General features: G+C 45.3%; 1 protein-coding gene across 2 annotated transcripts in view; it reads right to left on the reverse strand.

Moving 5' to 3' along the window:
- Window positions 1–11,603, reverse strand: part of SOS1 (SOS Ras/Rac guanine nucleotide exchange factor 1) — a 43,818-nt gene extending 32,215 nt beyond the window's left edge. The window contains exons 1-3 of one of the 2 annotated variants that reach the window (XM_082302789.1): window positions 11,350–11,603; window positions 2,378–2,503; window positions 54–185 (exon numbers count right to left, since the gene is read on the reverse strand). In XM_082302789.1, coding sequence (XP_082158915.1) covers window positions 54–185; window positions 2,378–2,503; window positions 11,350–11,436 — 345 coding nt within the window. In that variant the 5' untranslated portion in view covers window positions 11,437–11,603. Of the gene's footprint in view, window positions 1–53; window positions 186–2,377; window positions 2,504–8,285; window positions 8,307–11,349 lie in introns of those variants that run through there. The other variant, XM_082302788.1, reaches the window with a different exon arrangement.
- Between the last annotated feature and the right edge of the window lie 4,157 nt (window positions 11,604–15,760).

Here is a 15,760-nt window from a genome sequence, read left to right on the forward strand (position 1 = left end):
AAAGGGGTTGACCTCTAACTGCATTCTAAAAGCAAGATTCCATCACTGCTTACCTTTAACAAGGGATGGATTTTTTCTACCGGAAGAGATAACGGATTCCTTCGTTTCCTCTTCTCAATAGCAGACTGGGCATCAGCTATTGCCCACTTATCAATAGGATGGGGGAAACTTTTTTGAACACGATCCTTAAGACAAAAAAACATGACCAAGGGGTAAATGCACCATCTGAATGATCTCAGCAATGTAACTATGTTATAAAATTGCCTTCTACTATTTAACAAAGAAATGGTTGCTGACATTTGTATTTCAACTATAAAAGCTTATACAAAATATGAAAATGTTATCATTTTGGTACATGCTGCGCACTACATTCAGAAGGATATTTCAGAGTATCATTATCAGAGAACTATATAATGCTCACAATTTAAGAAATGCCAGAATTAAGCTGCCATTGAAGGCACAGTTTGCTTCCCTTGTGCACATGCCTGGTAATTCAGTGTTTAAATACCTGACTACATTTTCTCCTAGCACTTTATTCCCTGCACAGGATGGTCACCCAAATGAAATGTTAACAGGCTTCCTGTTTTACCTCTACTGATCAGCACATGGTCTAGCCTGTACATATGCAAAATGCTCTGATGATGACAATGAACATAACAGAAGAAGAAAATCTCCAACAGCACCCACATATTCTAAACCAGTTTCAGTCTACAGGTGGATCAGATATTTCCCCGTTTATTTACTCCTTCCAGCAGTCAAGAGTGCCTGAGGACACCTGCACACCCCCATGCACTGAACAACTCTCCTGCTGGAACTCACACACAGGTCTATGGAGGTTCAAAAGCTTCACCATTTTTTGGTAGCCCTGCTATTCAGAGATGCCAGAAATTCATTTTCTCACATAACTTCACATTTTATTTTTTCAGACCACAGTTCCCACTGACTGTTTCAGTTGCAAGTGCTCACTTACGTAAATATGGCTCCTGTTTGAGTAACCATGAAATGAGGAAGATGAAGTTAATGACCACTTACAGAGAGCTGGTACAGGAAAAAGTACACAAACAGAAACTTTCTAGCAAAAAAAAAAAAGACAGAAGACTATTCTGTAAAGGTAATACCCAACTTTTCAAAGTGCAGGCTTTTTTCCCCCCCCCCCTCATAACTCAGCAGAGGTCCTACCAAAAAATCCTCTGATCCACTAACAACAATTCACACCCCTAAAAGGGTCTAGTCTGTTGACTGAACAATGAAGGTGTCCCAGGGGAAAAATGAATGTGTCTGACCATATAATTAAAGACAGCATCATTGTGCATGAACACCAAGGGGGTAAATGGCAGTTGCTTGATCATCTCTATTTCTTGCATTTCTTCTGTCTTCAGAGCCATAAAACTCATAATACAACACTTTGTGTCGAGTTTTTTGTCAGCATTGTTTAAAACAGCATTAAACAACCTTCCCCAGACCTCTTGTCTCTTGAGCTGCCAGACCAGAATGATGTTGCAAAACAGGTCAGCCATTAAAGGGGACACTGGAACACCACTGGGGGTGTCAGTGTTCAAAACGGAAGGGGAGGGATGAAATTCATGAATCTTGAGCTCTAAGACAGCCACATTTTTAAGGGTTTTTTGTTAGTGAGGTTTTATTTGCCATTAGTCCACTTTCTTCTGAATGCGAGGAAGTCACCTGGCACAGGCCCTGGCCCAAAGCACTGGAAACCAACAGGCACTCAGCACACAGAGTCTGTAGTTTGGCACCAAATTCCTGGTCCTACAAACTTAAGTGATACACCTTCACTAATTTGTTCATCAGACAGAAAAGCTCTTCAGCTCAGCCTCTCTTCTTACACATTAAGCTGCTCTGATGAGCAGTAGAGGTTGTAGATCTTTGAAAAGGCAATGGTAAGAGACCAGGTCTCTGTAAGGAGGAAAGGAGTGTTTCCAAACTCATTCTGAAAAAGTGACTGAACTATTTTTGTTTTAATTTCTGGGACAGCAGGGGGTATATCAGACTAAATTACCATGCTGAGAAAGCAGCACAGAGCCTCAGACTAAGCAGCTGTAGTTTGCATACAGTATCAGTGGGGGAAAAAAAGGACTTTTGAAAGGAACCAGTCAGCCTCATATACAAAATTTACACTCACCATCTACTAAAAACTAAACCAGCTCCCAGATACTTTTACTGTGCACTGAACAACAAATTCAATTGATAGGAAAATGAGCTACTAGGGAACTCAGTCAGATTTATGCAGAAGGCTCTGCTACATAAAGATACATTAATTACTGCTTTCCTTTTTGCATTGTGAAATGATTAATAGAGAAGCTTTCGTGTAATAGTTCAAATTATTTGTAATAAGATTTGTAATAAGTGTTCTCTATACCTCTACATCCAGAAAACTTCTTGGTTGAGCTTGACACAACATATTTAACAACTGAAGAATCAACTCCTCCACATACTGCAACGCATCTTCAGTAGAGGAAAGTTTAGGATGGACTTGCACCTGAACCTATAGGAAAGAGAAGAATTCAAGCTTTGAGTTTTGTTCTTCCCCAGAACACAAGCTTTACTTGCAAAAAGAAGATGACAAAACCCAAGCCAAACAGCCCAGAAAAATCCCATCCAAAATGTAGCTTTCTTAAGGCCCATCAGAAAAACCTGGGTGAAACACTCACACCTGACAGAAATATAAATCTCAAATGCTTTACGTACTCAAATCACTATAAATTATGTTTAATGTCAAGAAAATGGTTAATTAGTAACTGTGCTTAGTAGTGCAATTAGGAAAACTTTTAAAGCCCTTGAATATACTTATCTCTCCACTAGCTCTTAAATCACTGTTTTTACAAGAGGTTTCAGCAGTGGGGGGTTTTTCCTCCTTTGAAAAGCCATTGTTCACCACAATCTATAATAATGAAATACAGAACATTTTTCACAGAGCACACTACAGAAACAACAACGTTTTCAGCAGCATTTATTGTTTAAAATTATTTAAACCATTCTCAGTTAGCACTTGTAAGATTGGCTTAGAAGTTTGTTTCCATTGTGTTTTTTTAAAATATGTCAGCCTCTGTAGTAAAAAAACCACTTCAAAAAAGGCCACAGTGTTGTCCTGGCATTAAGAGGCAGCTGAGAGGTTTTGAAAATTCGGTCCCCATATGTTTACTTGTATGTCATAAGTGTGTCTAATTTCTTACTGGTGCAAATTCAACAAGGAACAATCCCCCTTGCTCCTCCCATTTTTTTTTTCCAGACTGTCACTTAACTTCTGCAACCTCAAGTATACTTTTCCTTTGCACTTCTGTAGTTCACAAAATAGCACAGTTTTAACCATCCTAAATTTCAGGTACACAAAGCTCAGTGCTTCAGAACTTAAACAGTTTTAATCTCAGTCCTACACCGATGGCAAATATTATGCCAGAGCAAGCGGACTGCTGACTTTCGCAATGCATCTGTCAAGCCCCAATTTCATCATTTTACTGTTCCCCTGCACACAACTCAAAATGCCTCCAGTTCTCTCAATCACTAACACGAGAGCCTAACAACTCTGAAGCAAACCCCAACAATCTGCCTCATCCAAATGTTAAACCCATGTCTATATGCAAATAATGCTGCCATAATTATTTAATTTCACACCTGAGTTTTAATTCCTGTTTGCAGTTATAGCAAGAACTGAATGTTATGAAGTTCAAACACACAACAGCCTCAAACAGAAATCCACCTGCCTGCTAAGGCACTCATTAGTCTGAAAGCTTCATGTCTGGGCATAGTCCTGGTGCTCACTTAACTGCTGCTGAGATTCAAATACGCTGGATCACGCGTTTGGCTTCTTGCAGATTGCACACCCTTATTCAGCAGGTCTTAAAAAACACCTCCAGAAGTCACTGCTTTTTAAACTTAAAAGCAGTCTGGCAAAAATAGAACAGAAGAACTTCTCTCCATTTGACTAGCTAACACAAATATTTTGATTATGCCAACAGTTTCACTTTTCCTAAGAACTTCGCTACGCACAGCTACAGAGTGTATTTGTGGAGCTACACAAATAACAGCATGCCAGGCAGTCCCAAACATTATTTACAATTCAAACACTGACATCTGAAATACTGTACCAGCTTGGAACACCTGAACACCAGAAATTACACACTTGCCAAAGTGTTCTCTTAAAGAGCAGAGCTGATCTGAGCCGTCTGGAAGATGCTGCCTTCCATGTTTGGTTTTTTTAGAGTAGAACTGAACAAATTTGTGTTACAGTCTCCCTATATCATACTCCAGCACTCTGTATTTCAAGAAGTGTTAAATTACCAAGTCAATTCAACAGTAAAAATACAGAGCATGATGAACTGGAGTGATGAAGAGCAGCTCTATTTTCTCCTTTACTTAGAAAACAGACCAGACTTTAATAACCTCATTACAACTCCTTTGGTCTGTAACACAGAGCCTATAGGAATAAGAACAAACAAACAAAAATACCACATCAGGCCATAACCTGAAACATTATCCACAGTCAGCCAAAACAGAGTCAACAATGATAACCTACTCTGAGTTTAGGAGATAAAGGTTTCAGACATTTTCCCTAAGCATTTCTCTTTGGGACAGTGACGCCATCCTTCTCAAAGGCCACTGCTGAGCTCCACTTTAACAGAACATCCACCTTGGCAGAAGAAAACATCATGAGGTGCCACTGGCTTGCCAGCACAGCTTATCTATATTAGGTAGATGGTAAATAACCTTCATTGCTACGTGACACTTAGTGTCAGTCAGGGTTCAAAGTCATACAAGTGAACAAAAGAAAACAACCAGACTAACAAGGAAAAGTACAGCATAGTTCGGCGCACAATTGTCAGAGAAATGTGTAATTTCAGTATCTGCACTTCTCTAGTACCCAAAGGCTCAGACTGAGAATGACAGAGTGTTACTTGAGGGTACTCAGTTCAAGTCCCAAGTTCATTATCTGAGACATGATGCAAGGCTGGGTAAGATGCAAGATTTAGTAAGAGAAGACAAGAAATGGGAACATCTGTTAGCATAAACCATCACATGATCAGTTTCAAAAAAAAAAAAAAAAAGAGAAGATCAAATTACCAGGGGCTTTCCATCTTTACTCATAAAGTCATCTCAGATTTTAAATTAAAAAATGTGGGCCACCCTGCCTTACCACCCTTGAAAAAGGGGAGTATGGCTTGAATCCCACCAGATCCTTCAATACTACTTAGGAATACACATGATAAAAACAGACTAACAACTTCTGAAGTGTTGTGATGTTTAGATCAGATTCTTATCTAAACATTTAACCTCTCCCTTAAATAATGACAGAACCATTCCCTTCCCTCCTACACACACAATAAAATGTCTATCTTATGATAAGAGAAATTACTAAAAAAGCAGCTTAAAAACTTTTAAAAGAAGCTTAGATTCTTCAAAATACCCCAACCAATTCTAATGGGCAAATGCAATCTACATCAGCTACAAATCTCTGCCACCATGGCTGTTTCCACTCAACTCATGTATTCACTTTTTTGAATATCCAATCTTCTCAATCTTTGCTAATTCTCAGAAGAGAAATGACCAGGGTTTTCTTTATTTAAAGGTAAGCAGAGCCAGCATTTCTTGAACAGCTTTTCAGGATCTGCTTAAGAACACGAGCAGAGACAAACAGTACCTGCTTGAAAAAAAAAGGACTTGTAACACTTAAAGAAAATCCTACAATATGAACACTTGGCTTTTTTTTTCCCCCCTGCCTATTTGTCCTCTTCCCTTAAAACGCACAAAAGCAAAGAATTTCTGTCAGGAACAGCAAGAGCTTAGAAATTAGGCAGCCATAAATCTAAACTGGCAGAAAAAGTCACTGACACCAACAACAAAGAAGAAAGTGCTTAATGTATAATACAAAGATAAATATGGCTGATCTTATTTTATAACCCATAGCAGCTTATTTTACATAAAGTCTTCTCAAACCATTTTTTTCCCCAAACTCTACATAATAAATTAGAATATAAACATTCCCACAAGCCTCATGGGAAGCAGTAGGAACTTAGACCAAACCCTGAGAAACGTTTCATTTAAAGGACAGCAGATCAAACAGCTTCAGGTTACACAGAGAGCTTGGTCTCCAGCAGGTCCAGCACAACTCAGGCTGGTCACAAGATGACCCCAACTCCAGTCTAGAATGACACTGAGCAGCTTGTTCTGCATTAGAAAGAGGTGTTTGATAATAGATAAGAAAGGAAGACACAGTGAATTTAACAATCTGATTGATACTAAACCTCACATCCTCAGCAACAGTTTTCAGTTACCTCTTCCTCAGTGGCCATGAGAAAAAGCCTAACAGGTTGCTTACAAGCTGAAAAATTTCAATTCAGGATGAAAAAACCTGGCTCCAGACACTTCTTAAAGCAACTTCACGTTACATAAACACCAGCTTTATGTTCCTAAAGCATCATTAACAATCAACACAATCAGGTTCACAGTTGTTCTCTTAAGTACAGAACACACCAGACAAATCCTGAGGCTTTGAGAGAACAATAACTGACCTGAGTCCATCAGGAGCAACAGAAGCTCCAGCAGCTTCAGAAAACAGTATAACAAGGGAAACAGTATAACAAAAGGAAACGAATCTAAAGGAATTCTAAAGGAAACAATTCTAAAGCTATGTAACAAACTGAAATAAAAATGAAGCATCAACTGCGAGTTACAGATAGACTACCCCTGTACTGGGATTCTGGCAAGAACTCACAGTATGATCCAAAAAACAGCTCCTGCTAAAGAACAACTGTGCTTCACTGCTGAGCACGGGCTATGCTGCCAGTCTGCCCTGGTGGCAGCTGAAGGGCTTGTAAAAAAGGGTCTAAAGGGAAAAAAGCATCGTATTTACCACATCATATTGATCATGGAAGGAGTTTTGTAATGAGACAACAGGCCAAGTCACCCTCCAAAGCACTATCAGAGAGAATAAAACTTGACTGACTGTAAGTAGTTTTCTAAACCGAAAATTTTCTAAACCTTTGCAGTTTATTCAATGGATTATTAGTAGAAATTATTTGGCAACAGAGGAGATCATTCGGTGAGAATTTTATTCAATTCAGCACCTTCAAAAGTCTTCACTAATGCTGTAACTCTTATTTTTACTCAACATATCTTTTCTTTATTTTCCCTCAGTAACTAAAAAAACATTGACAAGCTTATCACTAAACACTCCAGGACAAACACCTTGTTATACCTTGCATGGATGAGCATTCTTATAGTCAGCACTCCTTAAAAAGCTTTTTCTTCTATCCTTGTACATCTCTGCTGATATTTGGTAACCCTGACCATGTTTTGTTACCTTGATCAATTAAAAATACAGTAAATTAAATCAAATGCAAATGTCCTGGATGCACACTTCAGCAACAATTCACCAAGGAGGCAGGAGTCGGATTTTTGGTAACATTCTGCTGATGTCTCAGAATGGCAGCAGTACCACACTGCTCCACTGAGCAGGTGAAAAAAATCATGCAGTGAAGACTTGAACTGCTGAACTAGGATGTTCTTAGCTCTATCCTCCACAGCCATCAGAGGAACTGAAGACCCAAAGTGATCAGAAATTAAGAAAGCTCTACATCTTGTATGAAGCAATGCTAAGAGTAAGAAGTGACATTCCAAGTAGCAAGTGGCAACTGGTTTGTCATCAATTGGAAGTGCCAGCTAACTAAAAATCAGGTAGAAGTATCTTTGTCAGCAACAGCTTCCTGAGAACTCTGTAGTCACTGAAGCAGCTTTTCCCATGTCTTTTGCTCCACAAAAGGTCTGGATGACTGACTAGACAACACATGGAGTTCCTGGAAGCACACTGTCTGGAACAGTTTCCTTAACTGATGAAGCAAATCCCTTCAGTTGCCAAGCCACACCAGTCCAATCATTCTGACCACAACAAATTCCAGCAGTACCCCGGGTTAATTGCTCAACTGATTCAAAACAACTTGAGGTATGCAAACAGCAGGACATTCTTTTTTCTCCATCATCAAATGGTTTACGGTATCCATCAGTAAGGATGACATGCTTCCTTCCTACTGCAAAAACCAATGGATCAGGGAACAAGAGCATCATACACGTGCAGAGAAATTCTGACTCCAAGAACAAGTTACACCAACGAGATAAGGCCATAAGGAATGATGTTCAAGAAAAACTATCCAAAAGGTTATGACCAAAATAAGTGTAGAAATTCACTAGCAGAGGAACACCAGTGCTGGATGTGGCATCACTTGGCAGGTGTCCCTTCTGAGTCTGTTTTCCAAGGTGCATTAAAAGCTGTGTACCTCCATCTCTGGGTACCCGAGACCTCTGGTGTTTCACATGTCTTGAATCCTTCATCTTCAGCCCCAGCATCTCACCTTCTGTCCATCCTTGCAACTACAATTTCAGACACTTGTTGTTATTCTTTCTTCCTTTTCTTGTACCTCATCACCATGATTACTGCCTTTAGCCAGCAAACAAAGATCTCTGCAACACTCCTCTTTTGCAGCTTCAAAATAACTGTGACCAGGCAGAGAAGAATCTCAGTTGACATCATTTTCTTCCTAATTGAGTGCACTGGAGCCTGTCTTGACAGCATCTGAAGAAGAATCAGAAGAAAAGGGATTACATTATGATCTCAGTGGCACAAGAGCTGCTTTTTGCAAATGCAGCTGTTCAAAGCAAATACAGCTCTACTGCTAAGGTTCGTGTCTAATGAAACACAAGGCATGGTCTCCTAAGAATTGCCTAATGTGGGAAGAGATTTATTCTTACTCTATATTCTTGGGATTGCTGCTTGATAAAAAAAAAGAATCAAAATAATTCACTGGAAAAAGAAAACTATTTGCAATGATTCAACAACACCTACTTTTTAAGAAAGCAATCCCAAGGCTGTAGTTTGAGCTCTGCATTAGAAGCCAACACACAGTTACAAAAGGGCAATGGCATTTTAATGATTCAGTCCACGTGTGGCAGCCTTCCCCAAGAGCTGCAAACACTCCATCCTGGTATATGTGCTTCTACAATGTTAACTGAAATGCCACTCTCCTCACTGGACCTATTAATTCAACACAGGTCTCCACAAACTATTAAGTCTAATTCCAGCTGTGCAGGAAATCATCACAATTCTGCCTCTACATCCACCTGGTTTCAGGTTGCATTCAGCTGCTGTCACTATCTGAGAATGAGTGTCAGCATCTGGTCAGCTAAGGGAGAAGTGAAGGAAAGGTTCTCCTCTAGCAACAATAGGATGTACGTGAGCTTCCAAAAATGTGACTCCTACTGAGACAGCAATGCTCTGGCAATTCAGCAAAGTCACAAGGCACCAGTTTCCCTCCAGGACAGTCCTGCCCTTTGACCCCACCGGGATGTGCTGCCACCCTCTCCACTTTATCAGTCCCACGTGCTGGCCTGTGGGTACAGCTCGGGTCTTGGTGAGCTACCCAAGGGGTCACTGACTGCAGTGCTGCACCTGCCTTGTGAACCATGACAGACAATTATCAAGGCAAGTGCAGTGTGCTGTTCATGGGTTAACCCACCACCCGTGACAGGTTTCATTACTTTAGGGGCCTTTATCAGGGCAAAACACCCTACCCAAAACTATTTGTACCTCTATCAAGTTTGGAAAATACATTGCATGGTTTCTCCATTAATGAAGAAGCCAATAAGATAGTAACTTAACAACTTCATCTGCCATTTAGTTTTCCTGTAACTCAAGTATTTGGCTCTTCAGTAAAGCTGGTGACAATTTGGACAGATTCTTTACTTCCATCTTTACAGAAACAGCAGTAGTAAGCAGCAACAGCCTGAGAGAAGGTAGGAAACAGGTGGTGATCTCATGAAAAGCTGAGGTCAAAAGAGTCAACATCTGCCAGACAGTTACAAGCTTCAGCGTGAAGCCTTCAGAACTAACTCCCCTTGACTCCTGTCAACCCTCTACCCACAATGAGAAACAGAGCAGAGGACATCAAAACCAGGACAACCATACCTTGCAGGGCCAGTTCGTCATCTTTGGTAGCTTGTCCTCATTGGCCTTCTCTGTTGACCTCAGATTCCAGAATTCCTTTTCCCACTGCAGTATTCATCCAACTCCTTCAGGGAGCATCTTTAATGCAGGGTGACTTCACGAATGGCTTGTCCACTGGGAAGAAATCTGGCATGTCAGATGTCACAAGTTATTCCAAAGTTTTAAGGCTTGCTTGCTTTGAATCCTCACTCTCTGTACTCCAGTCGTCAGCACTGAGACTTCTTCCAAATCTGACAAACATTTGCTCCATCATGGAATAAACCATCCTCCAAAGGAAAAAAGCTCTCTGTGGTTGGGACCTTGGGTAGCTCCAGCTTCCAAGCAGGCTTCAGGTGGATGGGTGTCCAAGTGCTTACAAGCACCACAAGTGAGTCGTGTGGTTAGTGAAGTTTCAAGGAAGCAACTATCCAGGGATAAGACATTAACAGCACGTGCTATGGATGAGACAAGCAAAAGACTTCCAAGAACCGGACAAAGTCACACAGTGCTGGAGACCTCAAAGAGCATCCCCAGAGAAGAGAGGCAATACATTGCAAGAGGAAATTAGGAAGAAATACTGCAATGTGTACAACTGCAGCACCCGAGACCTCTCAACCAGCCCTAGGAAGGAGCCTTTCACGCAGACGTTGCAGTTAATCACTGTAACTAGACAGTAACTCAGAAAGTGTTGCTGTGCAGGACTAAACCGCATGAAGTTCTGCAATCTGAAGCCAGTTCAAGTAACAAGTGTCAGAAAACTTGTTTCTTACGCATTCTATTTCCTGGGCTCAGGCTGAAAAAGTGGAAGAGGAGCCCTCACTATTTTGTCCTCTCTTCCGAATAAATTCTTTCCACGCCACAGGCACAAGCCTCACCATCCTGAGGGAGCAAGACTTGCTAGTTTGTCCTGATTAAGCCTTCTCAGCAAAAAGGTATTTAAACTAAGAGAAGGTTAACGAAAAGCCATTAGACACGAACACTAATTAACCAAAATTCTCGCAGGAGTTGCTCATAACAATCCCCCCCTATTCCCAGTTGTGTCACCAAGGAAGACCAGCAGAAACCCGCAGCAGCACCACTCGCTTCCCTCCAGGCCGAGGGGGGACAGCACCCGCGTGTCCATCACACTGTTTTTATGTACACGGCTCCGTCTGTCAGAGCATCGCCCCAGCGCGGCTGCCGGGCCCCTCCGCGCCGGGGCACCCACAGAAGCAGCCGCCTGCCCTGCGGGACGGCGCCGACCGACCCCCGGCAGGCAGCCCCGCAGCCGCTTTCGGAGCGCGGGGAGCCCTGTGCGGCCCCGTGGCCCGCCCGATCCCGCGGCCGGGCCCCCGGGGTGCGGGCACCCGGCCGCCCCTCACCTTCTTGAGGGCGGGCACCAGCAGCCCCCGCCACTTGGGCGCGTTCTCCTCGCTGAAGAACTCGTAGAGCAGCGGCTGCGCCTGCATGGTGCCGCCGGGGCGGGCCGGGCGGGCCGGGAGCCGCGCGGGAGGGCCGGCGGCGCTCAGCGGGAGCCCCGGCGCTCCCCCGCCGCCGGCGGGGGCGGCAGGCCCGCAGCGGCGGGGGGGGGCGGCGGCTGCCGCATTCCCCGCCCCGGCTCGCGGGGGTGGCCGCGGGGGCGGCGGGGGGGGCGCGCGGCGGGACGGGGGTCGCGCGGGCCGCGAGGGGCGGGGTCGGAGCGCGAGCGCCGCCGCCTCCCCGGTCCCGTCCTCGCCCGCTCCGTCGGCGGCCGCGGCGCATGCGCGGAGCGGCGGCGCCCCGCGCCCCCCCCCGCGCCTGCGCCCCGCCACGCGTGGTCGCGGCCTTCCAGGCGGAAGTGACGCCAGCGGCGGGCCGGCCGCGCGCGCCCCCTGCCGGCGGGAGGGCGAACGGGCGCTCGCTGGGACCGCCGGTGACCCGGGATCTGGGACACACGGGGAGATGGATCTGTCCGGGCCACACGGGGAGATGGGTCTGTCCGGGACACACGGGGAGATGGATCTGTCCGGGACACACAGAGATGGATGCGTCTGGGACACACGGGGAGATGGATCTGTCCGGGCCACACGGGGAGATGGGTCTGGCTGGGACACACGGGGAGATGGATCTGTCCGGGCCACACGGGGAGATGGATCTGTCCGGGACACACAGAGATGGATGCGTCTGGGACACACGGAGATGGATCCGGCTGAGACAAGAAGTTGAGCAAAAACGCCAGGAGGCCTTGTGTAGATGCAGAAGGAGCTCCTGGACAAGCTCAGACACTAAAAGGAAGCCTATGGAGGGTGGGAGCAGGGGCTGTGGCCTGGAAGGAACACAGGGAGGTTGTCCAAGCAGCCAGGGATCAGGTTAGAAGAGCTAAAGCCCTGAGAGAATTAAACGTGGCCAGGGACATCAAGGACAAGGAAAGTTTCTGTGGGTATGTTGGTGATAAAAGGAACACTAGGAAAAATGAGGACCCTCTCTGGAAGGAAAGGGGAGACCTGATTACCCAAGACATGGCAAAGGCTGAGGTACTCAATGACTTTCTTGCCCCCTTCTCCACCAGGAAGTGCTCCAGCCACACTGCCGGAGTTGCAGAGGGCAAAGGCAGGGCCTGGGAGACTGAAGAATCACCTGCTGGAGAAGTTTGGGTTCAAGGCCCTCTAAAGCACCTGAAGGTGCACAAGCCCATGGCACCTGATGAGATGTATCCACAGGTCCTGAAGGAACTGGTGGATGAAGTGGCTAAGCCACTATCCATCATACTTGAGAAGTTGTGGCCTTCTGGTGCAACTTCCACTGACAGTAAAAGGGGAAACATAGCCCCCATTTGAAAAAGGGAAAAAAGAAAGATCCAGAGTACTACAGGATGGTCAGTCTTATCTCTGTGCCTGGCAAGATCATGGAGCAAGTCCTTCTGGAAACTCTGGTAAGGCACAAGAGAAATAAGGAGGTGATTGGTGACAGCCAACATGGCTTCAGTAAGGGCAAATGCTGCCTGACAGCTTTGGTCAGAAAAGAGACTAAAAAGAGCCCTGAGGAGAACATTGGGGTGCTGGTGGATGAAAAGCTGGACATGACCCAGCAATGTGCACTTGCAGCCCAGAAAGACAATTGCATCCTGGGCTGCAGCAGTAGTCGTGTGTGCAGCAGGTCAAGGGAAGTGATTCTTCCACTCCTGCAGTGCTGCATCCAGGCCTGGGGCCCCCAACATAAAAAGAACATGGACCTGTTGGAGCAAGTCCAGAAGAGGGCTGGAGCACCTCTCCATCATATGAAGATGGGGGTTGTTCAGCCTGGAGAAGAAAAGGCTTTGGGGAGACCTTTTGTCAGCTTTCCAGTATTGCAGGGGGCCTGCAAGAGAGCTGGAGAGGGACTTTTGACAGGGGCACGTAGTGATAGGAAGAGGGAAATAGCTTTGAACTGAAAGAAGAGGGATTTAGGTTGGATGTTATGAAAAAAAAGCTTTACTGGGAGGGTGGTGAGGCCCTGGCACAGGTTGTCCAGAGAAACTGTGGATCCCTGGAAATGTTTAAGGCCAGGTTGGATGGGGCTTTGAGCAACTTGGTCTAGTGGGAGGTGTCCCTGGCCATGGCAAGGGGAGTGGTCCTACATGGTCTTTTAAGGTCCCTTCCAACCCAAACCATTCCATGACTTTATGAAAATCTGTACCCAAGGAGGGAAGAAGACCTCCAGCAGCAGTAATGCAGCTGTAGAGGATGATGCTGAGCAAGCACCAAACCCAGCATTGCTGTCCACAGTAAAGACCTGGGAGTGTGCCAGGTTTTGTGTCTCCCTCCCCAGAAAAATTTCTACTCCTTCTTCTACACCACTCATAGATGACACAGGCCTGAAACATTACTTCCTATATTTTAGGTGTGATTCCTTGGAGGGGAAGCAAGAGGTTTGGGTACATTCCCTATTTTTACCAGCTATTTTCCCATGCTATCCTTCAAAACCTAGGAGGGTTATTGCTAAAGCTGAACCCTGTGGGGTGTAAGAAATGTTCCCTGCCTGGGGGACACATCCACCCCCACCAGCACTCACAGCATTGCTGGGCTCCCCCAGCCCCATTGCAAGCTCCCCGTGGCAAAGCTACAGGCAGCCAAGCTGTGCTTCACCTTGCACAGCCCTTGCTTTCAGTTAAGGGCTGTGGGATGCAGAATTTGAATCTGAACCCCCTCTTTTTCACCAGATCCAGTTTCTGACAGCGGCAGGCAGCACTGCATGGAGAGATGGCCAAGAAAAAGACAAAAGCAGTGTTCGTTCCCCTGTGATCCTGCTTCCAGGAGCATTTCCGTAACACACATGGTACCACTGCTTTTTGTGCCCTGTGAAAAGGCTGTTTGGGATGAGGCCCAAGCTCAGCTCCTGCACTGATCAGACTTGGTTGCCAGGCTGGTGAGTGCCCCACTGCAGTCACATCAACCCTCCTGCCTGCCAGCAGCTTGGACCACTTGCTAGGAGCCAGCATGGAAGGGACTAGGAAGAGGAAAAGGGAAGCCACAGAGATTGTTGGAGGAGCTGTGTCCATCAACCATGGCAGAGGCCTTGCTGTAACCTCATGGTGCCTGTGATGGGGTTTCCTGGCTCTGAGTGTGCTCCCATCAGTCAGCCACACACTGATCCCAGTCCTACACCAGGATCCCAGTCACAAGCTCCTACCAGGCGTGGCTCAAGAGAACTTCAGTTCAAGGCAGCTGCAGGTCTAGCAAAGGAGACCTTTTGATTTACCAGGCTCCTGGGCTCAGCTGTCAGCAGAGTAGTCAAGCAGCTCAAGATGAAAGAAAGGCAGTTTTATGGCACAAACCTCAAATCCTGCAACAGGACAATCCTCAGTAACGCAGGAACCCTTCACTTCTTCTCTTTGAGGCTAGAGAGCAGCATGGCAGAAGCAAAGCTGTCCTGATTATACCAACAGACTGGAAACACATGCCCTAGCACAATGCTCCTTCTTCCCACATGCCACTACCCTGTCCTCTTTATTTTTATCCCTTCCAGCTGCATCCCAGCATGCATGCTCATACCAAAAATGCCCAACCAGAGTAAAAACCAACAGCCCTTAGCTTCTGGTGCCTATAATTCCGCAATGGCCTGAGAAACTTAGTCCCAGCTGCTGCAGAACCCCCCAGGAGGAAGCACATTCACTGCACATCAGCTGTACTACACTTTGTTAAAGCTGAGTGACATACTGCATGTCCAAGTGAGGAACAGTCCACAGGAGGCAGGATGGAAATCCCCCTGGGGGATTTCACAAGGGTGCTTTGAAATACACACAACTTCTTGACTTTTCTGAGAATTCAGCTGCTCATCAGTGGGGCTCCTGCCACCACCTGTCCCACAGGGTGAGCCAAGGCTCAGGACAAGGAACAGCCAGGCTGGGGCTGGCAGAAGCAGTAAGCTTGAGGCCCACAGGCAGAAAAAAAAACCTGCTGAAAAAAGAATAGATCAGTTTTGCAATCAACAGAGGTGGAAAAGCAGGAAATGGAGGGAACAAACCACACAAGGTGGAATTTGGAAAGACTCAGCTCAAATCCACATATCCACTGCCCAAAGGCCAAAAGGGTATTGATGCCTACCCCGAGTGGAGCTCCAACAACCTCTGTTCATACATTCAGACGCCCAGCTTCTGTGTTTGGCACAACCATTTAATAGCAGAATTGAAAACTCAGTATGTTCCATTTTAGTCTTATGTGGAAAATCAGTGCAGGTGATAATCTAATTGTACAACAACATGTTAAAAAAATTTATTTTACATTATATACATTAGGGAACATATTTCAAAGCATTACCAATCACAACAATAATGCA

This window comes from Coloeus monedula, assembly GCF_965178545.1.
Source record: "Coloeus monedula genome assembly, chromosome: 2".
Lineage (NCBI taxonomy): Eukaryota > Metazoa > Chordata > Aves > Passeriformes > Corvidae > Coloeus > Coloeus monedula.